General features: G+C 39.1%; 1 protein-coding gene across 6 annotated transcripts in view; it reads left to right on the top strand.

Moving 5' to 3' along the window:
• Positions 1-3,212: 3,212 nt before the first annotated feature.
• The window catches only part of CPVL (carboxypeptidase vitellogenic like), a 126,844-nt gene continuing 104,864 nt past the window's right edge, over positions 3,213-25,192 (top strand). For 2 of the 6 annotated variants that reach the window (XM_038557205.1, XM_038557210.1), the window contains exon 1: positions 20,870-21,047. In XM_038557205.1, coding sequence (XP_038413133.1) covers positions 20,870-21,047 — 178 coding nt within the window. Of the gene's footprint in view, positions 3,288-4,299; positions 4,324-17,678; positions 17,714-20,051; positions 20,419-20,859; positions 21,048-25,192 lie in introns of those variants that run through there. The other 4 variants (XM_038557206.1, XM_038557209.1, XM_038557208.1 and 1 more) reach the window with 4 other exon arrangements.

Below are 25,192 nucleotides of genomic sequence, written 5' to 3'. Positions count from 1 at the left end.
AACAACAAATGTTGGCAAGGATGTAGAGAAAGTGGAACACTCTTACACTGTTAGTGGGAAGGCAAGCTAGTGTAGCCACTCTGGAAAACAGTGTGGAGGTTCCTGAAGAGGTTAAAAATAGACCTGCCCTACGACTTAGCAATTGCACTACTGGGTATTTACCCCAAAGATGCAAATGTAGTAATCTGAAGGGGCACCTGCACCCCAATGTTCATAGCAGCAATGTCCACAATAGCCAAACTGTGGAAGGAGCCACGGTGTCCTTCAACAGATGAATAAAGAAGATGTGATATATATATATATATAAAATAATATATCAGCCATCAGAAAGGATGAATACTTAACATTTCCATCAATGTGGATGGAACTGGAGGGTATTATGCTGAGTGAAATAAGTCAATCGAAGAAAGACAATTATCATATGGTTTCACTCATATGTGGAATATAAGAAATAGTGAAAGGGACCATAAGGGAAGGAAGAAAAACTGAGTGGGGAAAAATTAGAGAGGAAGATAAACGATTAGAGACTCGTGATTCTGGAAAAAAAAAAGTTGCAGAAGGGGAGGAAGGTGGGAAGGAGTGGGGTAACTCGGTGACAGGCATAAGGAGGGCACATGATATGATGAGCGCTGGAGTTATACTATGTATTGGCACATTGAACTTAAAAGAAAAAAAACTTGAATTCCCAGTCTACTAACTGAATGACATCAGTGTTTGTAGCTGGACATTCAAGCTTTTCCCATTCTGATTTCTGTATATCTGTTTTAGCCAACTGCTAACCCATCCTGAGTGCATCCGGTAGCCCCGAATAGTCAATCACTCCCAGAATGCAACAGCAATTCACAAGTGGTTATGTTCTTTGCCTGTGTTATACCCTTTCCCCATAATGTCTATTCATTTTTAATGCCCAGCTTCATGTCATCTCATGTCACCTGGCTCCTTAGCCAGTCACTTGGTACCTGTTCTCTGTACCAGCAGTACTTTTTATAGGCCTCCCTTAAAGCTCTTATCATATTGTATTATGGGATCAATTTAAGTGGTTCATCTCTCCAACTGAACTTCAGGTTTCTTAAAGAAGACTGCTTCTTTCTTTCTTTTCTTTCTTTTCTTTCTTTTTTCTTTTTTAAAGATTTTGTTTATTTGAGAGAGAGAGAGAGAACAAGCAGGAGGAGGGGCAGATGGAGAGGGAGAGGGTGAAGCCGACTCTCTGCTGGAGCCAATAGCTCCACCTCAGGACCTCAGGATCAAGACCTGAGCAGAACTCAGATGTTTAACTAACTGAGCCACCCAGGTGCACTGTTTTTTTAAAAATCTAAGCTAATCTCTAGTACAAAACCCCACATACCGCAAACTCAAGTACAGAGCGCCTCAAGTACGTTACTGCAATTTTAGGCTTTAATAACTTCAGAAGTATACATGCCACACACTTACAAAACTGTCATTTGAAAGTTTACTTCTTTTGGCTCTAAGTTTTCATTATTTTAATAGATGTAATTTTTTCCTTTTAATAAATGTATGCCATTTTTCACTTGGGAAATGAAACAAAAATTAAAACTGAAAATGTGTTACTCAAAATTCACAAAACTGAATAAGTATAAAATATGTTTAATTAAATTTTCAAGTAATGTTTTTGTAAGTTGCAGCATTTATGCCTCTGAAGTTATTAAGATTGCAGTAAAATGATGACACCCTGTTTTTGAATACATGTGCGTAAGTATGATGCATTTTCTATTTACTGTAAAATTCAGTTTGGTTTTCATTTAACTGGCTCCATGACCAGTATTCCTTGACCAGTAGCTTTCTTTGAGCTAAGGCCCACAATTTAGAAGGCCCCCCCCTCTGGTCCTCCACTGGCTGTACTCCTCTACATAGAGTGAGGCATCCATGGGACTGAGTCCATTGTGAGCCACCTGCCACAAATCCATATTTCCCCAAACCTTGTTTCGGAGTGTCCATGATCCCCAGATTGCTTCTCCAAAAAACTGACACTCAGTGACATTAAATAATTTGTCCCAGGTTACAAAATTAGTGCTGTAGTTAGCCTTAGTTTCATAAGAAACCATCCAAAATGTAAATGGTGTAAAATAACAATGAACTGGTTTTGTTTTTTTTCCCTGCTCAGTGGGTCGGCTGGGCCATTCGGCTGCTGGTTTTGCAGCAAATGATGACATTCTTGCATTTTGTCTTAACTTGCTCTTGGAATCTCCTTACCTTTTTAGATTTTGTCTTCCTTCAAGGTCTGCCTCAGTGCCCCAGTACCTGAAGGAGGTTAAAAATACCCCCTGAGGTCACTTACAAGAGATGTGACCTTGAATGGGACACTTAACCCAAGTCTCAGTTTCCTGCCTGCAAAACGGAGATCATCTTAGTACAGAATATATCTTAGGATATAAGATTCCCACCCGATACTGTGGGAAAAGCACCTGACACAATGTCGGCACCCTGTGAGCTCTGGGGATCAGCGCGACTGGAAGTGTGGACTTTGGGTGACTGCAAGGGGCCTTTCTCAACAGTGGCAGTAAAACACCACTCGGGTTTCCAGATGCAAGTACCGGGCTTGCAAGCACCAGGACTAGCAAGCACCAGTGTGAGGAATAACTTTTAAATACAATGTTCATGGACAGCCCGGGTAGCTCAGCTGTTTAAGCGCTGGGCTTCAGCCCAGGGCCTGATCCTGGAGACCTGGGATCTAGTCCCGCATCGGGCTCCCTGCATGGAGCCTGCTTCTCCCTCTGCTTGTGTCTCTGCCTCTCTCTCTCTGTGTCTCTCATGAATAAATAAATAAAAATCTTTAAAAATAAATAAATAAATACAATGTTCAAAGTCAGAGCAGCTGGGGCACCTGGGTGGCTCAGTGGTTGAGCATCTGCCTTTGGCTCCGTCCATTCCAAGGTCCCGGGATCGAGTCCCACATCAGGCTGTGGGAGCGGGGAGGGGAGCCTGCTTCTTCCTCTGCCTGTGTCTCTGCCTCTGTGTTTCTCAGGAATAAATAAATAAAATCTTAAAAGGAGATTCTGATAACAGCTTTAAAAAAGTGGGAGGGGAAAATCCAAACATAGGAAGGAGCCCACCAAGCAGAGCTGCACCGCCGGCCGCCTGTCTCCGTTATCTTTCAGGATCCCCCTCTGGGGTGCCTGCTGCTGCTTCTCCGGGGGGCGCGGCCGGGTCACGGGAGGGGAGGTGTGGACCGGACTTTGGCGCCGCAGGTCTGGGTCACGTGGGCGCGGGAGGAGCGCAGGGCCGCGCCCCGCAGGGTAGAGGTGACCGGCGGGGCGAGGAGGCCTGGGGTGAGCCGAGGGCGCGGGTCGGCGGCGGCCTGGGCGGCGGGGAGCGCGGGGCGGGGGGTCGCGGGGGTCGGGGGGCCGCGTGCACCGGGAGGTCGCGGCCGGCTCCGGGTTTTCCAGGTTGGGGAACTGCGGGATGCTTGGCACTAGGCTCTGGGTGCACCGGGCCGGGGAACATTCCCGAAGGCTCCTGCACAGTCTGAGGCCCTGGCGCGCGCGGGGGGTGGGGTGGGTGGGGTGGGTGGGGGGGTGATTAGTCCAGGTCCAGGCCGGGAAACCTCCCTGTTCAGGAGTCGGCCCGGGGTGCGCGAAGCTCTGGGGTCCCCCGTGACTCTCGGTGCAAAGCGGGGACCCTCCTCTGCCTCAGTCAGCCTCAGCGCATCTCTCTGGGATGCTTTGATTCCGTGGGTGCTGCGGGGAGAATGGAAGCGGGAGATGCCTTTGATGTGAGCGCCCCACAAAAGGGGATTTGGGCTGATGGAAGCAAAGCACAGGAGAGAGACCTAGAATACAGGATTAGGAGAAAACTCAAGGGGGGGGGGGGGCGGTTGTTGAGGTGCACAGGACAGCTCCCAGCCAAGTGGGTTCAGCCCTTGCTGGGGAGTTCCTAGGAGCCAGTGGGACCCCGTAAAGACAAATAGAAGCCAAATAGAAGCATCCAGTACCTTTTAGGTCAGCTTTGGCCTCATGGCATAAATAAATAAATAAATAAATAAATAAATAAATAAATAAATAGGCTTTGGTATATTTATGGATTCAAATCTCAGCCATACATTTTGTTAGTTGGTGACTTTGAGCAAATGTTTTAAGTTTGCTAAGCTGCGGTCTCCCCGTTTTAAAGGCACTTGTCTTTTTTCCTCCCCTTATATGTACCATTAGCTTTTTTACCATTTTTGGTGTGAGATGAGAAAAAACGGAGATGTAAGGAAGAAAAAAAGAAACCCATCCAGCTAAAATGTAGTTTGCTAACTTGAAAAGCAACTTTCAAGAAAGTTGTAAGAAAGTTGAAAGTTCAGAAACCTTTACACTTTTGGCAACGGTAGGTCACATTGGTTTTGTTGGCATGTGGAAGTCTGTACAGTTGTCAAGACCCTTTGGCTGTTTGGGCTTTCTAGATTTGTACTCCAGGCCACTTTTAAGTCCAGTGGAAACTCTTTATAATGTAATGCTAGTGTTCTTAGCGAGAAGCTGTTACATTCTCCCTCTCTCTTTCTCTCTCTCTTTTTTAGTAGGAGTTGGGGTTTTGGGAAGGGCATGACTGGTCTCACAAAATATATGAGTCTAACTTATAAACCAGTTTATGGTGGGGTTCTCCTAGACTGACTTTATAGCCTGAGGAATAAGTGGGTTTTGACTGACAGGTAGTTCAAATAACTTAGAAGAGCATTTAGGAAGTTCACAGGGCTTACCGGTTCACTCCCCTTGAGAAAATAAAAACAAGAAGCAAAGAGCTTGACAGTGTTTTGTTAATGACTTTGCTTTTGTTTTGGAAAGCATATGATTTGTCAGAAGAAAGATTGCGTGTTGAATACAATCCTGGTATGTACTGAAGGAAGATAGAGAAGAGCTTAATTACTGCCCCAGATAGCATCAGATACCCATTTATTAACACTGAAATTCCCAAGGTAAACAGGTAATGACCCATTCTTAATAAGAAGTGTAGTTCATTTTAAAGAGCAAATGTGACTATTTCAGTTTAGCATTCCCAGGGGTTTAATAATATGGGTTTTTCATGGGCTGAACTAAGAATGTTTAAAAGAATGAAAGTAGGTAAGTTTCTCATAGGTTGAAAGGTACCTTTGGAAGAATGACTCCTTAACATCTACATAGATTTGGGAGGGAGTAAGCTGGACAGAGTGCTAAGAACTGTACCTTGGCCAAAACTAGGAACGAAGTTTAAACTTTTATGCTATATATTTGCAAGTCCAAAGATTTAAGCAATAATGAACTCAGTTCACAGTGATCAGGTGCTTTCACCATAAAATCCACCTACTAAGCATAACTGAACTGAAACCAGACCATTGAGATTTGTCTCCCTTGGAGATATTGTAGGAATAGCCTTGTACTTGAAACCATATACTTTTCTTTTATTGCTTTAAACCAGAACTTGGGAAGTGAGGTGAGAACGGGAGGGGATAATTCTTTAAGTCCTTTGATCTATTGGCCTAAAAGAGCAAATTCTTAGCATCTTATCTTCCCAATATCCTTGGGACTTATCTCTTAACTTTTTCTCCATATTCTGATTCTAATTGGTGGCTGTTTTTAAATTGTTAGCATTATTTACAGGTCAAAATATTTATGTAGGCATCCTGGGTTAGCCTTTCCTCCCTTCTCTTTTGAGACTCCATATATTCCATTATTTATCTTTCAAAAGGACCACTGGACATATCTTATTTGGCTCTCTGGGGGAGTCGGTAAACCCAGCTCCCAAAAGATCGATTCTCATTTTCCTCTCTCTCCAATCTATTCTGTTAGCTGTTCAACCTTTACTTGTCCCAGGACTTTTGCAAAAATCTCCTAATTTAGCTCTCAGATGTCAGGTTCTCTCCATTCCAGCCTAACACCAATGCTGGAATGAGCTTTCGAAAGCACAACACACTCCCCTCCTTAAATGTCTTCAGTGGCTCCTGACTGCAACTAGGGTGAAGTATAAACTGCCTACCCTGAAATTCAATGTCCTCCATGCAACTCCAACATGACTGCACAGACCAAGGTCACATGACCCCTTTACAAACTCTGTGCTCCACCCAAATCAAACTCTTTCTTGTTTCCTAATTTCACTCTGCTTTTTATGTCTTTACAGGTAAGCCTAGCTCCAGGCAAATAGTAGGCACTAAATCAATACCAGTGGAATGATAATAGAGTTTAGGTAGGGGTATACATTGTACAATTGTTTCATCTTTTCTGAGAACTTGAAAATTTTTATAATCAAATGTTGTACATTCCAGAATGGTGGCAAAGACTTGCTTTCTTGTCACAGAATAATATATAGAGCCATCAGCAGCCCTCTAGGTTCTACATTTATTGTCTCTTCCCCCTTGATTGTATGGTCTTTCTGACTTGTCTTCACTTATAATGATGCAAAATTAGTTTTATTTGCTTACCTGCAGCAAAGGAGGGCATATACCCAAGGGCCTGGGTACATAGGACGAGGCCTGTGAAAGGTTTGTCCTTGTGCTAAGTGAGACAAAGGAGGGCTCAGGGAAGTGGGGGTGGTGGTCGCTTTCAAAGCAGTTCAGCAACTGACTATCACAGCAGTCTTGGTTCAGGAGGTGGGAGGAACAAAGTGGGGCTGGGGACACGTTGCTAAGAAAGAATACCCACCATTTGCTTCAACGTGGATGGAACTGGAGGGTATTATGCTGAGTGAAATGAGTCAATCGGAGAAGGACAAACATTATATGTTCTCATTCATTTGGGGAATATAAATAATAGTGAAAGGGAATAGAAAGGAAGGGAGAGGAAATGGGTAGGAAATATCAGAAAGGGAGACAGAACATAAAGACTCCTAACTCTGGGAAACGAACTAGGGGTGGTGGAAGGGGAGGAGGGCGGGGGGTGAGGGTGAGTGGGTGACGAGCACTGAGGGGGACACTTGATGGGAGGAGCACTGGGTGTTATTCTGTATGTTGGCAAATTGAACACCAACAAAAAAAATATTTATTGTTAAAAAAAAAAAAAAGAAAGAAAGCAGCAACTCCCCAGAAAGGATTGTCAGTCATTTTGCACCTGCAGTGTGGCCTTGGCCATGTAGAAACATTGTCACTCTTCTGTTGGGAACACTGCGAGAATCAGAAGGGCTGATTTTCGCTTTCTCAGATTCTTCAGTCCTCCCTTTATATACATGCACACCTGTTAGTGCACTAATGCTAGTATAATTCATGGCAAAATCTAGTAGTGGGAGATCTTAGTTAACTATACCACCATCTGCCCAGCCATCTAAGTCAGATCTGGGAATCAGCATACATTCTGTTTTATTCCGACATATAATATCTCATCACTCACAAGGTTCTGCTAGTTTTACCTTCTAAGTATTTTTAAATCCACACCCTTTACTATTGCCTTTACCTGGTTTAGGATCCATCTTCTTAATTCTGCATTACTGTAAAGCCTATTAACTGGTATCTATGCCTTCTCTCTTTTCAATAAATCCATCCCTATTACTGCCATCGTAATATTCTATTCAAAATACAGAGCACTCAGTAGTTTCCAGTCACTAGAGGATAAAGTTTCTGAAGAGCTTCCAGGCTGTCTGCGATCTGCCCTCTATTGACTTCCCCTGCCCTATTATGCTGATACCTTGTTTAAGTATTGGTTATCCATTGCCAAGTAACAGAGTTTGAAGAGGTGTAAAACCCCTGGCCCAAGAAAATAGGAAAGACAACAGCAAATGAAGAGTGTGGGGAAATTCATCTAACTGGGAGTTAAGGTCAGGGTCATGAATCAGCAGCTGTGAGATTTGCAGTGGTGCAGGCAAATCATGATAAGGACCTGGATTAGGACACAGGAGGAGGGCTAAGGAGGAGGAGAGGGCAAATTTGAAAGACAGCTGAGATTCAGTTGATGATTGATTGGCTATGGGAAGGCAGCAAGGAGAGAGATAAATCAAGAATCTGGAGTTTCTAGCTTTTCTAGCTTCAGTGCTTTGAGAGTATTTCATTTTTTCTTTTCTTTTCTGTCCTTTCCTTTTTTTTTTTTTTTTTTTTTTAGGATCTAATTGGGTTTATTAAGTGATTTCTGAATTTCAGCATTTGGGCTAGCAAGTAGAGAGGATCTCTGAGGAGCTGTAAAAAATGGAAGGTTTTTATAGGAGAGTGGGGAAAGAAAGTTATTAGCAAAAGAAAAGAATTGTTCATCTGTCTCTTAGGGGGAGAGAGGAGGGGTCTTATCATGCAGACGACCTCATCTTCCCATGGGGGAAGACTCACTAGTACCCATCAGAAAAACCCTGATTGACTAGTTAGGACTACATTTATGGGGAAAGTTGAAACTGTAATTAGATTATGGGTTAAGCCCTCGTTTGGGGACTTGGCCTAAGTGATGTCATTTTGTGCTTGTGGTTTTGTTGTGTTTTTTTTGTTTGTTTGTTTGTTTTTAACTTCCCACCTTTGGATCATACTGTCAGCTTAACTGAGAGATATAGTTAAAACATAAGGTATTAGCACTTGGACGGTATTTCTAAGGAAGACAGAAAACAGAGAAGTAGGTACATGTTTAGGGAAGAAGATACTAAGTTTGGTGTTTGAGTTCTTATTAATTGCTTTTGATTTTTATCAACATAATACACAAATGTAGGTGAAAAATTGAAGTCCTATTACACTTCTTATCAAAAAAAAATTTAGTCCTTTTCCCTATCACTCCCCACCCTTCCATTATCTGTAAGATTTCCTCCAACTATTTTTTTATTTAAGATTTTTTTTTATTTATTTGATAGAGAAAGCATGAGCAAGGGGAGCAGCAGAGGGATAGGGAGAAGCAGACTCCCCGCTGAGCAGCAGTCCAACATGGGGCCCCATCCCAGGATCCGGGGATCATGATTGGAGCAAAAGGCAGACATTTAACCAACTGAACCACTCAGGTCCTCTGACTCTTTTGTCTGTTTCTTCTAGTATTTAACTCCAAATTTCTAACTAATCTACTCAGTCTATTTCTTGACTTATTGGTTTAAGAGTTACATTTTTTTTCTCAATTTGAGATATTTTCATAAACTTATTAATTAAAGTGGGAATTTAGCACTCTTAGCTTATATCTCAACTTCCCTGCCCCCCACCCTGTTCATTGGCTATAGACTGTCTCATTGTTGCTAAATCCATATCTGATGTTTACTTTATGATTCAAGTGTTACTTCTTGCTGAACCAGATAATATGCTCTAATTACATTGCCTTTCTCTTGCAGTTTTATATACTCTTCATCAAGTGAATAACTGCCTCTTTTTGGATTGCTTAGTTTTCTGTGACACTAGCAGGACTTCTGTCCAAAGCTGCTGACAGAATGGTAGTATCCTTATGGATATGATTTTTATCCCTTGATAAAGAAGATGTGGTCTATACATACAATGGAATATTACTCAGCCATCAGAAAGGATGAATACCCACCATTTGCTTCAACGTGGATGGAACTGGAGGGTATTATGCTGAGTGAAGTAAGTCAAATGGAGGAAGACAGTCATCATATGGTTTCACTCATATGTGGGATATAATAAGTAGTGGAAGGGATTATAAGGGAAAGGAGGGGAACTGAGTGGGAAAAATTAGAGAAGGTGACAAACCATGAAAGACTCCTAACTCTGGGAAACAAACAAAGGGTTGTGGATGGGGAGGTGGGTGGGGGGTTGGGGTAGCTGGGTGACAGGCACTGAGGAGGGCACTTGATGGAATGAGCACTGGGTGTTATACTATATGTTGGCAAATCGTACTTAAACAGAAACAAAACAAAAAGATATGATTTTTTACAAAAACTCATGTGATAGTCATATTTTTTTTCTTTTTTTTCTCCCCTTGGGGATCTTGCTGGTGGATTGCTCTGTCTTGCTGCTCTGACCTGCACTGGTAGCTCAGCTGTCATCTTGGGTTTTCTCTTCTGCATTAGTTCCCCTATTAGTGAAATTTCCAACTTCCTATTTCTTGGTTTTCTTCCTTGTTTTGGTGGAACACATCTACTAGTAGCTTGCTGAGTAGTGTAAGAAATGATTTCTTGAAACTTTATATCTACCTGAAGATTTCTGTAATTTATCCTCACACTTGTTTGATAGTTTGACTGAGCATGTAATTCTAACTTGAAAATTATTTTCCTCTTAGTATTTTGGAGGCATATCTTCCCAGCTGCTAGTTGTTGCTGCTACTGAAAAGCTTAATAACATCTTGGTCCTTGATTCTCTTTTGTGATATCTCTATGTCTCTCTCTTTATCTCTCTCTAGAAAGTTAGTGACAGTCTCTTTATTTCTAGAATCTGTTCTGTGTCATTTCCTTCCTTAATCTAGGAACTTTGTGGTCCCTTTAAACCTGAGAGTCATACCTCTGCTATGTGTCTGTGTATTATCTCTTTGATAATTTCCTCCCCTGAATTGTATCTGCCTTCTTCTTCTAGAACTCTCATTAGTTGGATGCTGATCTTCCAGAACCAATCCCCGAATTATCTTATCTTTTCTCTTCCTATTTTTTAAAGCCCTTTTCTTTTGAGTTATATTTTCTAGGAGATTTATGTGTATTTACTATCCCACTCTTTTATCAAAACCTTAAAATTGCTACCATCTTATGTTTCAGGAGCATGTTCTTGTCCTTCATTCCTTTATAAGGCAGTATTCTATTGTTTAATGAATCCAATACCTTCTCATCTCCTTGAAGATATATATTTTTTGTTTTTGAAGAGTTATTCCACTCATGTTTTTTTTCTTCTGATCTTATTCCCTTCAAATAATTTCTTTTGCTTTTTCCTTCAAATTAAAGGCTTTCTTCCAATGTCCAGCATTTCTTTGATTCTAGTTTTATATTAAGTGTGAGAAAGTTGCTGATTAGAAGCTCCATTGTGTTGAAGGGATTTGCCAGCAGTTCACTGGCTCCCTGATAAGTTGATTGGTGGGGTCCAAGATATTTTGTTGGAGTACAAGTAAGTGTGTATAGGACTTTTCTCCCAGTAGATTTAGATATTTGAGAGAAGAATCCTTCATTCTCTTGCATAGGGTGACAGATAGAGGCATATAGTCCTGGCTGCCAGCTTTCTTAGAGCTGAATTTGGAGAGGCCAGAGGCAATTAGTATGTAGACTTTCTTAGTTTTAAATTGGATGCCTCTAACTTTTTCTGTATTTCATATTCTCAAGTCTAGAGTTTCTGACTTGATGTTTCAGAGAGTAAGTATTCTGTAGAAGGAGTTTCTTCCTCTGCCAGGGTCAGGTGGGGCCTGAGGCTTTACCCTCTGTGACAGACTTCAACCTGTCCCTCTGTTTTTGGTGCCATGCTGCCCCTTGCCTTCTGCAGTGTCTGGTACTTACCATTTGCTTTTCTGTGGTTTTGTGACGTGAATTAGCTTGTTTCCCATTGGTACTCTGCTTTCATTCTCTGCAAACTTTGTTCACTTTCCATCTAACAGTAACAACAAAATTTTGATCTGCCATGTTTGCTGTTTTCTTTGGCCATGAGATTTATACCTTTAAAAAAATGTCTCTGATTTCACAATAGAGTGGATTCATGAGGAAACAGAAATAAATGTGTTCAATTCACTGTGTTTTAGTAGAATGATCAGGTTCCATTTTGACCAGTTGAGTTTAATATACCCATTGGGCATCGAGTGAAAATGTCAGCAGGCGGCTGGGTAGATAAGCCTGCCGCTTCAGAGAAGAGCAGTTATTTGAATACTGTCAGTAGAAGTTCTACCTAGAGTAATGGGACCACCCTGGAGAGAATGTGTGGAGGGACATCAGCTGTGGACCAAGGATAGAATCCTAGGAAACCCAATATTTAAGGGGAAGGCAGAGGAAGAGGGAACCATGAAAGAAAACATTCTAGAAGACCCATGAAAGCACACATTGCACAGATTTGGCAAATTTACTAAAACAGTAATGTCAATGTGTCAGAGAAGGCAATTAAGATGAAGATCTCTGAATTTGGGAATCTGGGAATCATTAATGATTGGGGAAAGATGGTACAACAGAAGTGAGAATGCAGCAAGGAAGAGAGTGAAAATAGTATTTTTTGGTTTGTTTTCTTTGTTTTGTTTTATTTTGTTTTACTTTTCAGAAGCTATAGAGATAATTGTAGAGGGTGGTTCTATGGCAGGAGAACCAGATCAACAAGTCTGTGGGTTTTTTCTATGGTCTCCACTTTGGATACTATGCATACTTGATTTTAAAATAATTAATGAAGGAGTTCAGTTCTGTATTTCTTTGTTCTTGCTAAGTAGTCCATGACTTTGTTGTTCTTTGATTACCTGTGTGTAGGTATTTGGGATGGTTTGATTTTTTTAAATAAGATTTTATTTATTTATTTGAATGAGAGAGTGAGAGAGCACAGGAGTGAAGCCAGAGAGAGAAACAAGCTCCCTGCCAAGCGGGAGAACCTGACATGGGGCTTGATCCCAGGATCCTGGGATCATGACTTGAAGTGAAAGCAGACGCTTAACCCACTGAGCCACCGAGGTGCCCCTTAATAATATTTTATTTTCTCTAGCTTCCTTTAATGTAAGAATATAGTGTATAATATAACATACAAAACATGTGTTACCTGACTGTTGATGTTATCGGTAAGACTCCCAGTCAACAGTAGGCTATTAGTAGTTAAATTTGAGGGGGAGTCAAAAGTTATACATGGATTTTCAGCTGTCCAGGAGGTCATACTCCTGACCTTCATGTTGATAAAGGGTCAACTATATGTGTTTATTGAGTGGATGGTCCAGTGAACTTGGAGTCCACCTCAGCTCTACTCCATCAACATGGGTCTCTGTTAGAGAGCCACTACTTTGAAGACCAGATGAAACAATGTGTGGAAAAGGAGATGAGGAAATATTAGACTCAACTAAGGGAGTATTACGTAGCAGTTACTCTCTGCAATAATATGTCTGTTTTGGAATCAGGGAACAGTTTCTTGTCATCTCAGGGAGTGGTGGTTAAGGTGAAGACATTGCAGAATTTCCCAAGACCATCCTCATTTAAAATATTCTCATCCATTGTGCCTGGTCTTCTACTTGTATTTGCCACACCATGTATCTTAATTTTTTATTTGAGAAATTTAGTCACAGTAGATAACAAAAAGGAGGCTAATTCTAAGAAGGATAGAGCTAATTACATCAGAAAAAGTATTTCTCATTGAAAGATAGTGCTTTTGCCCCAAGTCCTAAAGGACTGAGCTACCTCTAAAAAATTGTTTTCAAAACTGAAAGACGTACACTAGAAAAAGCATTCTCTGGGCATGTGATTTTCACTGCTTTGCAGATAAACATGCCCTTAAGTCACTTGCAATTTTAGCACCTATAAGTTTTGCAAATGCTGAGATAATCAAGTTTACCCAGAATTCTGCTTTCATATAACGTCAAAAGTTATGTGGAGGCAGATTTTCTTATATTATATCATTTTTACAATGATACATGTAAAACACATGGACTTTGGAATCACCCAGATCTGGCTTCGAATTCCAGCTTTATAGTCTAATAATAGCTAAGTAGGAGCTTAAGAAAATTAGCCCAGGATTTAAAATTGTTCTACCTTGGAATTAGTGTCCTCATCTGAATAGGTCTTGTATAAACCTCTGGAATAAGGACCTCTCTAAGAATAGTACCACAGTCAAATAAACACATTTGCCCAGTAACAAATTAAAGGCTCTGAGATGTTCTGAAACCAGGAAGCCTATTTAAGTTTGTTTAACCCAAATTTTCTCAAACTTTTGCCCTTTTAAAATCTATTAATATCTTACTGAGCTAATATTTCATGAAGGATCCCGTGGGAAATCCTGACTTATAATAATACCAGACATATCTTAATAAGAAATCAATTTAGCTTCTCTTTTCCATTTTATTGTTGATGACTCAAATTTTACCTCCTCCATCCTGCCTCCTTCCACATTTTTCTTAGCCTCCAGTTGTTTATTAGTCCCACTATCCATGTATTAGTTTTCTTGGGCTACTATAAAAAGTACCAGAAACCGATAGGCTTAAAAACATCAGAATTTATTGTTTCATATAGAAGTCTAAAATCAAGATGTTGGCAAGGCCATATTCCCTCTGCAATCTCTAGAAGGAGGTGGAGGGAGGACCCTTCCTTGACTCTTCTTGTTTCTGATGTTTGCCAGCAATCCTTTGTAATTCTTGGCTCATTAGATGCACCACTCCAGTCTCTGCACTCACTGTCACTTGGCTGTCTTCTCTGGCTTTACATGGCACTCTCCTCTGTGTGTTTCTTTGCTAAATACCAGTTACATAGCATTAAAGTCCCATCCTAATTTGGTATGATCTCATTCTAATATAACTGATTACATCTGCAAAGACACTAATTCCAAATAAGGTCACATTCTGAGGTCCTGGGGTTAGCACTTCAGCATATCTTTTTGGGGACACAATGCCACCCATAACAATCCATGAAGTTGCTCTGGGCAAAAAAAAGTTAGGAGTCATCCTTACTTCTTTTCTTCCCCTCAGCCATTGCATCTAGTCTATTAGTAAATACCAGTAGGTTTGCCTACAAAATGTAGCTCACACTTCTCATCACTCCCACCGCTACTTCCTAGCTTGAGCCTCTGCCATCTATCCTGGAATATTATATCAGTCTCCTAATTGATACCCTGGCCTTATTCTCCTGTAGTCTACTTGCTAGATGCCAGCCAGAGCCATCATTTCACATATCACAATTCTGATTAGACCTAATATTCCCTAATGCTAATGAATATGAATACAGCTAAAACTCTATGTATTTTGGCCCTGAGCACCCTCTGAACTCATCATGTGCCTGTACTCTCATCAACCAACAACAAACAAAACTTAGTCGTACCTCAGAGCTTTTGCATTGTATCCTTAAAGCTAGCTCTACTCAGAGACGTTTTCAGACCATAACTGAAGTGTTAGCCCAGCAGGAAGGGCCAAGGGTATAAATGTTTCACCACCATGTTTTGTTGAATAAGTAAAGGTCACAGAGTGCATTACATAAAATGTTTAGTTATTACAAAAAAATAAGAACTCTTTCCTGATCAAAAATTATTGGTTTGGGAAATACTGGGCTAAAGTTTTAACAGATTTATTTACAACAGAACTTCTTAGCAACATAATCGTTTAATTCTGCAGGGATATAATATATAATACTTCCAGATTTACCTGAATAAGGAGGAGGGACCCTAGCCCACATAGCACATTTTGGGAGATGCCAGTATTGCGACTATAGAATATTCTTTGTAGACTGATTATGATTGGCCTTAACTCCTTGCTCTACCACTTATTAGTGGTGTGAACTTAGGCCAATAACTTAAATTCTCTGAGGATTAGTTTCTCATCTCTAAAGTGGGAGGAAAATAGTACCTGTCCTACAAAGGCTAGAAATAAAAATATAAAGCAATTAGCACATTTCCTTGTATATAGAGAATGTTCAATGATTGGTAGCTGTTACTGGTATTACTATGACGAGGCCTCATGAGGATCATGAGGATGTCTTTCTGTTTTAAAACTGTTATTAACATTTTGAGACATGTCTACTTTTTACTCTCCCCACCACCCCCCATTCAAATTTTCCTTCTGGTTGGAGTGAGACTTCAAGGTAAAGCTTCCTCCTGCTGTGTCAGATAATATTATTCCTCCTCTTCCTAATTCTTTTCATCCTCTACCTGCTGCATAACTCAAGTTTACCTCCCTTTCCCTTGAGTCCAAAAATAAGATGGCGGGAATGGGAACAACTAAGTCATTAGCAAGATTAGACACCCCTGTCTGATGCCAGAGGGGTGGCCTGTGAAAAGGAGATAAGCATGGTCTCACTGCCCTCTCAGCAGAAGATTGCCTATCACCACCTCTCACCTTGTGTGTCTAGTACTATGTCCTTCCTGGGAAAAGAGTACTTCAAATATCAATTTGAGAAATTCAAATGATGTCTTGAGGAAAATGAGTAGTGGATCCCTCAAAATAAAAGTCTGTTTATACAGAAGTTTGTTTTCTTAGATAAAGGTTTGTTTGTATAAATAAATAGACCACTTGTTTGCATCTAAATCTTTTAGCAAAAGAGCTAGATTTGGTATTTAGGTGAGGGTTGCACAATAGCTCTTCATTATAGGATTCGGGTGCTTTGGATATGCTTGAATAATCTTGAGATGTGCTTAAATCTTTTTAAAGTAGAGGAACCACTTTTTTGTACCTTTCTTTTATTACAAATTTCATGGAAATGTCTTTTACTAGCTGGCCTGTTTTGTTTTTTTGGGGGGAATGTTTTTACTATGTTGGGAGCTACTAAAGACGGTTAAAATGGAGCCGGAATCCAAATAGCTATTTTACTGCACATACAGCAATTATTACATGAACAATTCCTATCCTTTCATTGGAATAATCTATAATATAAAAGAAGGAAGCAGGAGGGAGAGAACAGGGGTGGCTTAATAATTTGCTGTTTTGTTTCTTTGTCCTCATTCTGGAGTTTTAGTTCCTGATTCTTTTTTCACTTGTTAAACCACAGTTTCCAGTGGCTTTTTCAGGTTTCTTTTCTAGAAGCCTTGTATCTGATCATGTTCACGCTTGTTTTCAAACACAGAGGACAACTTGGCAGGATTGTCCTCTCTTGTCTCTAATGGTGATCACTTCAATTGGAATTGGAGTGTGAGTTGATGGAAAGTAGTTTCCAGCTCATTTTTCAAATTAGGAGCATGACATCACCATGTGTAGGTAAATGTTTAAAAACCAGCTCTCTGGGAGTGGGGGTGTTTGCTGATTTCTGAGGTGTAACTACTCCCACCATGGCAGATTTTAGGATACCAACAAGACTTCACAGAGTTGGAAAGAAATGCACTGTAGCAAACCATTATGTCATCTGCCCACCCCTACAAACACCGTAACCCTGGAGTTTTGGTAAAATGTAGTAAATGGTTATGAAGTGATGAGTTTTAGGCATTTATTAGTTATGTTTTTGAAGAAAACTTATTACATGGTAAGCTTTTATAGTTTAATTTCTAAAAATGGCTTTGTTGAACAACTAGCTCTCAAAGATCCTGGAAAGTAACCATTGGTTTTAAAAGCATCGACTGGGATTCAAAGAAGTCCACTGTCTTGCTGAAGTGTCAGTGTATTAGTTGACAAAACCTGGATTAAGGTCAACTGTTTCTAAAAAACAAATTTCTCTAGGAAGATTTACTTATTAATATTTCTGTTTATCCATTTGTTATTTTTTATTGCATGCTCTAATGATCTGAGAAAGGGGTTTAGGAGTGTTACAGGCTGTTAATTATCTATTGAGACAATAACAGAATTATCTGAATATAATTGTGACCAAAGATGGAAGTGTGGAAAGCAGATTCGATTTACAGCCATAAATAAATTCTTGCTTTGAGTCTTGGCCCTACTACTTGCCAATGGTGTAATCTTAAGTCACTTACGTACTTCTCTGACTCCAGTTTTCTAGTCTCCAAGATGAAAGAATTGGACCACATGAATATCTAATATCTCATATCTGTCAAAAATATGATTCACTATTTAGACACATCAATTCAACAAATATATGCCAATACCAATTATGTACACATTTGTTATGGACTCTATTCCAGGCAGAATTAAATACAATAATAGTAATTATTATTATAAAGCAGCTCACATTTATGCAGAGCCCTATAATTTACCAAAGAGAAAGTTTACTTTGAGTCTTGAGGTTCCATGGCTCTAGGAGATCAAGACACATCTTCATAGAATGTTAAAGAAAGAAGAATGTTAATAAAGAACAAACAGAACCCTTATTCCTAGGAAACGCAAGAGGTCATAACCAGGTATAACAAGGAATAAGGAACAAGCATTTTTTGCCATGTCTCTCAGTTGCTTCACTTTATCTTAACAAAAGCAAAACCAAAAACTAATTTTTTTCTAATTATAAGAGTAATTCTTATAGAAAATTTAGAAATTTCAAAGAAGTATTAACTAAGGAGAAACTACCATATATCCAGTATAATTGGTCTTCTTTCCTAATGTTTTAATATATTTTCCAAAATATTCTCATCATTTGAATTGCTGTGTATAATTCCATCTTTTGGGTGTACAACAACTTACTTATTCTAAATTGTTTGCAGTGTTGACAGTTTTTATTATTCTAAGGAACACTATGATAAATAGCTGTGTTTATAGAAAAACATTGTACTTTGGACATATGGTTGCCAACCATAATATTTAAAGTTTAGTAAGACAATTTTAGCAAATCATATACTTTTGACCTTTAGGTTATTTAATTCTGCCAATGTTGCTTTGTATTTACTTAGGTTTTTATGTTTCTAAACATTAGGAGGAACAGTGTGCCTGAATCCTTCAATATGATGTATTTGAACTGGAAATAGCATCAATGTTTTCATATTATTTCAAATAGACATGATAAATTGTATGGTTATTTTTTTTTTCACTTTCTGTGGGCAATAGCTTCTAGTACCAGGTTTTTTGTTTAGAAAGTACTCAATAAATGTTCAATACATGATAAGATTCAGGCTAATTTAGGATAAGCAAAAACATTTGAGAAGGATTTAAGAAAAAAAAAAAAAAACTTCTCCATTTGTGATTATAGCTTTCATTTTTGTGAGGAGAGGTGACAGCCAAGCACAATTCAGGATTTCTGATGGTTAAATGGGAATTATGAAATGAAGTATGTTGTTGCTTTAATTCACCAACACGAGAAACCATGAGTCTAATAGTTATTTGATTAAATGTTAATGAGATCTGCTAAATTGACCCAACTCTTACTTTTACGTATTAGATTTATGTCAATTAAAACAAGATGAGTTTTACCTCTTTCCTTCTTTAACATCTTTGAGTCAACATCTGCTTACAAGGGGAAGTGTTGTTACTACCCTGGTTATTTAAATATTAATGACTTCCATTAAAGGGAGCTGGAGGTTTGCAACAGGAAGATTGAGAAATTAGATGGTGTGATTAGGTTCTTATTTCTGCCGCCAGGAAAAACACACACACACACACACACACACACAACAAAAAACAAAACACCTCTTACTGGAAGAGCTTCTTCCAGTATTTTTTTAGTTCCACAGATTTTTTTCCCTGAACCAGCTAGTAAGATTGTTGATTTTAAGTATTCCTTGAAAGTAATTATGTTATTAAAACATCAGTGTAATAAGTGCACATAATAAAAAACAAAAAGTTTTATCAGTGCAATAGTGGTCATTACCCTTGGGCTTCTTGGGACTAATTTCAGTTTTTAAATTCATTTTGTTCCTTATTATAGTCAATAATAGGCAAAACCATTTTTTAGCTACATATTATATTTGGTTGGGCTTGTTTACATGAAGTATGGGGAATTCTATTAAGCTAACCATGAAAGATTTGACAAGCATTATATATTTGATCAAATTATAATTATAAATGTTTATCTTATTGGAGAATTGTGTCTAAAATTTGTTACAACCAGTATTTTCATGTTGTGCCAACTTGGGTTGTGATAAGCATGTAGTAATAGATTTTTACACATTTCATGTTTTTAGATGTTTTAATGGCATGGCATTTTTAAAGCACTATTTTAAGCAGTCTAAAGCAGACATTATATTGGCATAATTATATATTTCTTTCTATATCCAGAAACCTGAATGAGTAAAGTATTTATTCATTTCATGTACTTTACTTAGACTTTAGAGCTAAGAATTTGGATCATGCTTAATTAGTAGTGCAGAATAATAATAGCACTGATATAGGATCATAACACTTAGCATTAAGGATTAAGGTAAATCAACTGAGGCCCCTGCCCAAGGTAAAATTCAAGAGAGTACCGAAAAACTCAATAATCATGATACATAGTATTTTAATGCAATATTTGGAAAACATCAAAATTCATACAAAAAAAATCCATGATGAACAAAACATCAAAATTTCAGAAAAAAATGAGATCCAGCCCTGCCTCTACCCCTGATTTACCTTAATCTGGTCTTTGCCTTGATGGGATTCAGCATGTCCTTGGATAAGATAGTCCTTTGAATCAAGTTTTCCTTATCTAAAATTGGTGATGGTAATGTTTGATTTCTCGGTCAGGCTATTAAGATATTCAAATAAACTGAAGACACATGGGAAAGTCCATTGTAAATACAAGTTACATGTTTATGTAGAAGTTTAAGGAACTCATCATACAATTTTAAACCATTATTATTATCAGCTGAGATAAATAGGCAAACTCCAGATTTGAAGACCCTTGAGGAGCTGTGTTCATAAAGTTTGAGGTGTAGGTCTTGAGCTTAATAGCTAGCTATAGGGGATAGTTTTAGGACCTTCCCTTTCTTCCTTCTTTCTTTTTTGTTCTCGGAATCAAAGTTTATGGTTTGTAAGAGAAGGGGTACGCGGAAAATCCATTTTATTTTAAATTTCTCTACAAAGTACCCATGGACAACTGAAGTCTCACTTTTGCTCAAGCTGTTTGACCCATCAGTGATGCCTTCCCTATTTCTCCTGCCCATCTGGGTTCCACCCACCTTTTACTCACATCCGATTGGTAAGGTCTTCCTGGGTTCTCCTAGTCTGAGGTGTGTTCTCAATCCTCTCCCTTCCTGTGGTCGATAACTGTCTCCGCCAACTCATTCGGTGATGAGTTAGAGTCCTTGTTGTCCTGAGGCTTTATCTAATCCTGTACTGAATTTACTTTTTAGACCACAGTTTTAGAAATGTAAGTTGTTTCTAGTGATAATGATAAATCCATGAACAGCCCCTTAGACTATTCACTTCAGGGTAACCAGGGGTTGGGTCTGTTTTATTCAGGTGGTATCCAAGATGCTTTGCAAGGGGCTTTGACACACAATATACTTTGGGTTGGTTTTTTTTTTTTTTTTTTTTTTTACAATATACATATTTTTTGAATGAAAATAAATGAATATCTTGTATGTCAAAAGGCTGGTAAATATTTACTCTTTGGATTCATTTGTTGTTTTCATCCTAGGACTAGGAGAATGGTTGGTGCCACGTGGAAGGCGATTGTTTTGGTGGCCCTGTTCATGTTCTGCCCTGGTGGTGATGGGCTCTTTCACTCATTATACAAAAGAGCTCAGGTTTCCGTACCACATAAGGGAGACGTAGGAAAGCCATTATTTCTTACTCCCTACATTGAAGCTGGGAAACTCAAAGAAGGTAAGTTTAATAAAATCAGAAAACCATTGGCATATTTTCAACATTTTTAAAAAAGATTTTATTTATTTATTCATGAAAGATACAGAGAGAGAGAAAAAGAGAGAGAGAGAGAGAGAGAGGCAGAGACACAGGCAGAGGGAGAAGCAGGCTCCATGCAGGGAGCCCGACATGGGACTTGATCCCTGGTCTCCAGGATCATCACACCCTGGGCCAAAGGCTGCACTAAACTGCTGAGCCACCCAGGCTGCCCAACAGTTTTTTTTTTTTAAAGCAATTATCTTACAGGTTTCAAAATATATTCTGGTATTTTTACACTTCTATTTATAAAACTAGCGTAGTGCCTGGCCACAATTGGGACTTAATAAAGTTAATACTCTCCTTAGAACTCCATACACGTCAGCTACTGGTTCCCAACCCAAGGCGTTGTATCCATTTGACTGACAGACAAGAACACTAAAGCAGACAGATTAAGTTACTTGCCAGAGTCACATGGACACCAACTGGTAGCTGCAGGATTTACACCCTATCTCATTCCTCAGCCTCTGACCACAGGCACAGCGTTGGGCCGCGCGGCCCAGCAAGTTACCCAAACCTCCTAGGCCTCAGTTCCCTCATTAACAAGATGGGATATAACCTCTTAGTCAAGTTGCAGGAATGTTAAGAATCAGATGAGAAAAGGCACATAAAGACTCTTTGTAACCTGTACATTGCTCCATAAATACTAGTGTTTGTGAATGCCTTTTTATTTAGAAATTGTGGGGTTTTCTCTAATAGGGAAAAGGGTGTCATTTGCTATCATCAGAGATTAAAATTTATGATATGCCCCTGCTCTTAATTTTTTTTTTATATTTAGGAAAATCACTGCATAGATAAATTACTTTGTCTTTCTGGACTTTAGTAGGCTCCTGAACTGTAAAATAGCACAGAGGCAGTTACTCTGAGATGCTGTCTATAAAAGGAATCAGAGAAATGGAGTGGTGGCTAGAGGGGGCTGTGGGGGCAGGAAGGGTTTTTAAGAAGGTAAGAGACATGTATTTGCTGATAGGAATGATCCAACAGAGGGGGAAGTTGATCAAGGTGGGGGTAACGATTTCAGGAGTACTTGCCTTTTTCTTTTTTTTAAAGATTTTATTTATTTATTTGAGAGAGACCTCATGTGAGCCAGTGGAGGATGTAGAGGGAGAAGCAGAGGGAGAGGAACAAGCAGACTCTGTGCTGATTGCAGAGCCCGACATGGGGCTCGACCCCACAACCCTGAGATCATGCATGCCTGAGCTGAAATCAAGAGTCAAAAAAAAAAAAAAAAAAAAAAAAGTCAGACACTTAACTGACTGAGCCACCCGGTGCCCCAGGAGTACTTTCTTAGTAGATGAGAGTAGATGAGAGACATGGTGCTGGCACATAGATGGCGGCGTTTGCTTTGAAGAACTGAAGTTTATCTCTAATCACAGGTGGGAAAACCTAGTTAATGACTGGGAGGCTGCTAGGTTGGTAGATAGCATGAGAATGTGGAAGTGATACTGGAAATTTTAGGGAAATATTTATTTTAAAGTTCAAAAATAAGTCTATCAAAAAAGATCAAAAATAAAGTCAAAAATAAGTCCTCTATAGAAAAGTTCTAAAATAAAGCAACTTTTCTTTACTTGAAATATAATCATAGCCAATAGGATATCATCAATTTTTTTTATTTTTTATTTTTGTTTCGTTTGCTTTAAAACCAACACATTCTTGTATCTTAAAAGTGCTTTTGAGTCCTGGTCATATGTCTTCTGGCATACACATGATTCCACATCTCCTATCTCTTTTCTAAGGGAAGGTGAAAAACTTTAGTAGTGTAGTCAGTGTACATCAGGGTACAGTTGATAATGTAGTCAGTCCTTTAAAAAAAAAAGATTCATTTTTACTTGATGTGGAAAAGTCATGAAAAGATGGTATCCCAGTGGCACAGGCTCACATTGCTAGACATATATGAAGAAGCAAAATATCCAAATCCACCAAAATGGATCACCATTTTTTTGGTTTCTTTAAAAAAATGGGCACTGACAACTTAGATTATGTTCATTAACAATAAATCAAAGCATGTTTTCAGTTTAGGGCCGAAAAGGAGTTGAGTACTCATAAACAGTCCTACCAATCCATAGGTGAGAGGAATTCAAGACTCCAATACCTTACATGACTTGCCCAAGGAGGTGTAGATAAGAATACCAGAGATGCGTTTAAGACATAGGTTTTTTGACTTCTTTTCTGTAATATGCCTGCTGTAATTTACTTCCTTTTGTTTAAGACTCTTGTGTTGTTTTTTTTTTTTTCTTAAGATTTTATCTGTTTAAGAGAGAGAGAGAAAGAATGAGGTCGGGGAGGGGCAGAAGGGGAAGGAGAAGCAGACTCCCTGCTGCAGAAGGAGCCCTTCGAGGAGCTCGATCCCAGGACCCTGAGATCATGACCTGAACCAAAGGCAGAAATTTAACTGACTGAGACACCCATGCACCCCAAGACTCTTGCGCTATTCTGAAGTGACCAGATGCACACACATGAAACAAGGAATAAGGCAGTGAGCTAAAACACTAAAGTATTACATTTGAAGTAGGCATGCTGGAAATTTTGAGAAGGAAGCTATCCTATTGGTTGGTAGAGTCCAGAAAATAGTACTGGTGTAGTAGTCAAAATAGCAAATGGCTAATATTTAATAATTATATTCCCAGGACTTAGCACAATTTCTGTATGTAATAGGCACTACATAAATATTTGCGGAATTTAAGTTTTAGACCCTATTACGTGCCAGAGATGGGTGTAACCCACATCTTAGCTTATTTAATACTCAGGGCAACCCTAATGAAGAAGGCATAATTATTGTTCCCATTTTACAGATGAGAAAACTGAGGCCCAGAGAAATTATGTATCTTGCTCAGGGCCATTTAACGATAGTAAATGGCAAAGGTGGAATTAAAACCTATCTTTGCTGACTCCAGAACCCCACCTATGAGCCACTGCGATGTGTGACTAGATCCAGAGCTGAAAGGCACTAGGTAAGATTTGGGCAGATGGAGACGGGATGTGTATAGTTTTAATAGAGGCATTTGGTGAAGACGATTGTGATGGTGTGTCACATCATATAGCTGGAAGAAGCAAGTGAAAAGAATATAGAGAAGCCCATCTGAGAGACCGTCCGCATCCCTCCCATTCTTGTATTTGTTGCCTACAAGCGATTCACCATTGTGGTCATCAGCAGCAGTGAAGAAACTCTTGAGGGAGGTAGTTTTCATCCTCTGTCCTTCTGTGCCAACTCTGATGGATCACCATCTGATGAGGGACAACATTTAAAATAGTAAATCTGATGTAATGTCACTTTCTACAGTTCTGTTACACTGTCAGAATCTTTGAATGGAATTTTAAGTGGCTGATCTGAAATCTGGTACATCTGGGTATTCAAATGCAGTCCTGATAACATAATTAAGGATAATTTTATTCATCCGCTTTACTGAAAGTTCAGGAAACCCTGGACAGATGGTCAGCACATTCCCCTAAATCCCTTTTGTTTATTGAGTCTGTCAAAACCTTAGGAACGTGAGTCTTAGGATCGCAATGGAACATTCTTGAGATAAATAGTAATTCACAAAAAGACAAAGGGATTTTTAACTTTTTAATCTCCCAATTAGCTGATTTAGTTTTGCGTAATTGTAATTGCATGTTTGCTTTCTCTGCAGCTAGAATAAACCCTTGAAGCAAAATGAATAAAGGAGGCAAATTTTAAAATTCTAACAGACACAGCCTTTTCACAAACTTTAAAGAATATTTTGTTATAAGGTGTAAATTTATTATGACTTATGGTCTGGCAGCATCTTCTCCGTCCTGGAGTCTTTGTGAATATGATGTGCACCCTGACTAGGGGGTTCAAGTCCTTCTTTGGTCACATTCCAAACTTTTTCAAAGTGTTAATATCACAAACATTGGTAACCGCAGTAAATAATAAGGAGGAAGTGAAATCACTTCAAAGAAAACCTTTCCTTTTTTTAACTGTTTTGAACATTTGTATTGTGAGTCATAGTTCCAGGAAGTAAGAAACTCCTACATCTTGGGAATTTGTTTTCCACATTCCATTAATAGGCTCTGGAAGGATGAACCCAACATTTGAAAGTATGAAATAT

Source organism: Canis lupus, chromosome 14 (genome assembly GCF_011100685.1).
Source record: "Canis lupus familiaris isolate Mischka breed German Shepherd chromosome 14, alternate assembly UU_Cfam_GSD_1.0, whole genome shotgun sequence".
Classification (NCBI taxonomy): domain Eukaryota; kingdom Metazoa; phylum Chordata; class Mammalia; order Carnivora; family Canidae; genus Canis; species Canis lupus.
This window is presented reverse-complemented; position numbering and strand designations above follow the sequence as displayed.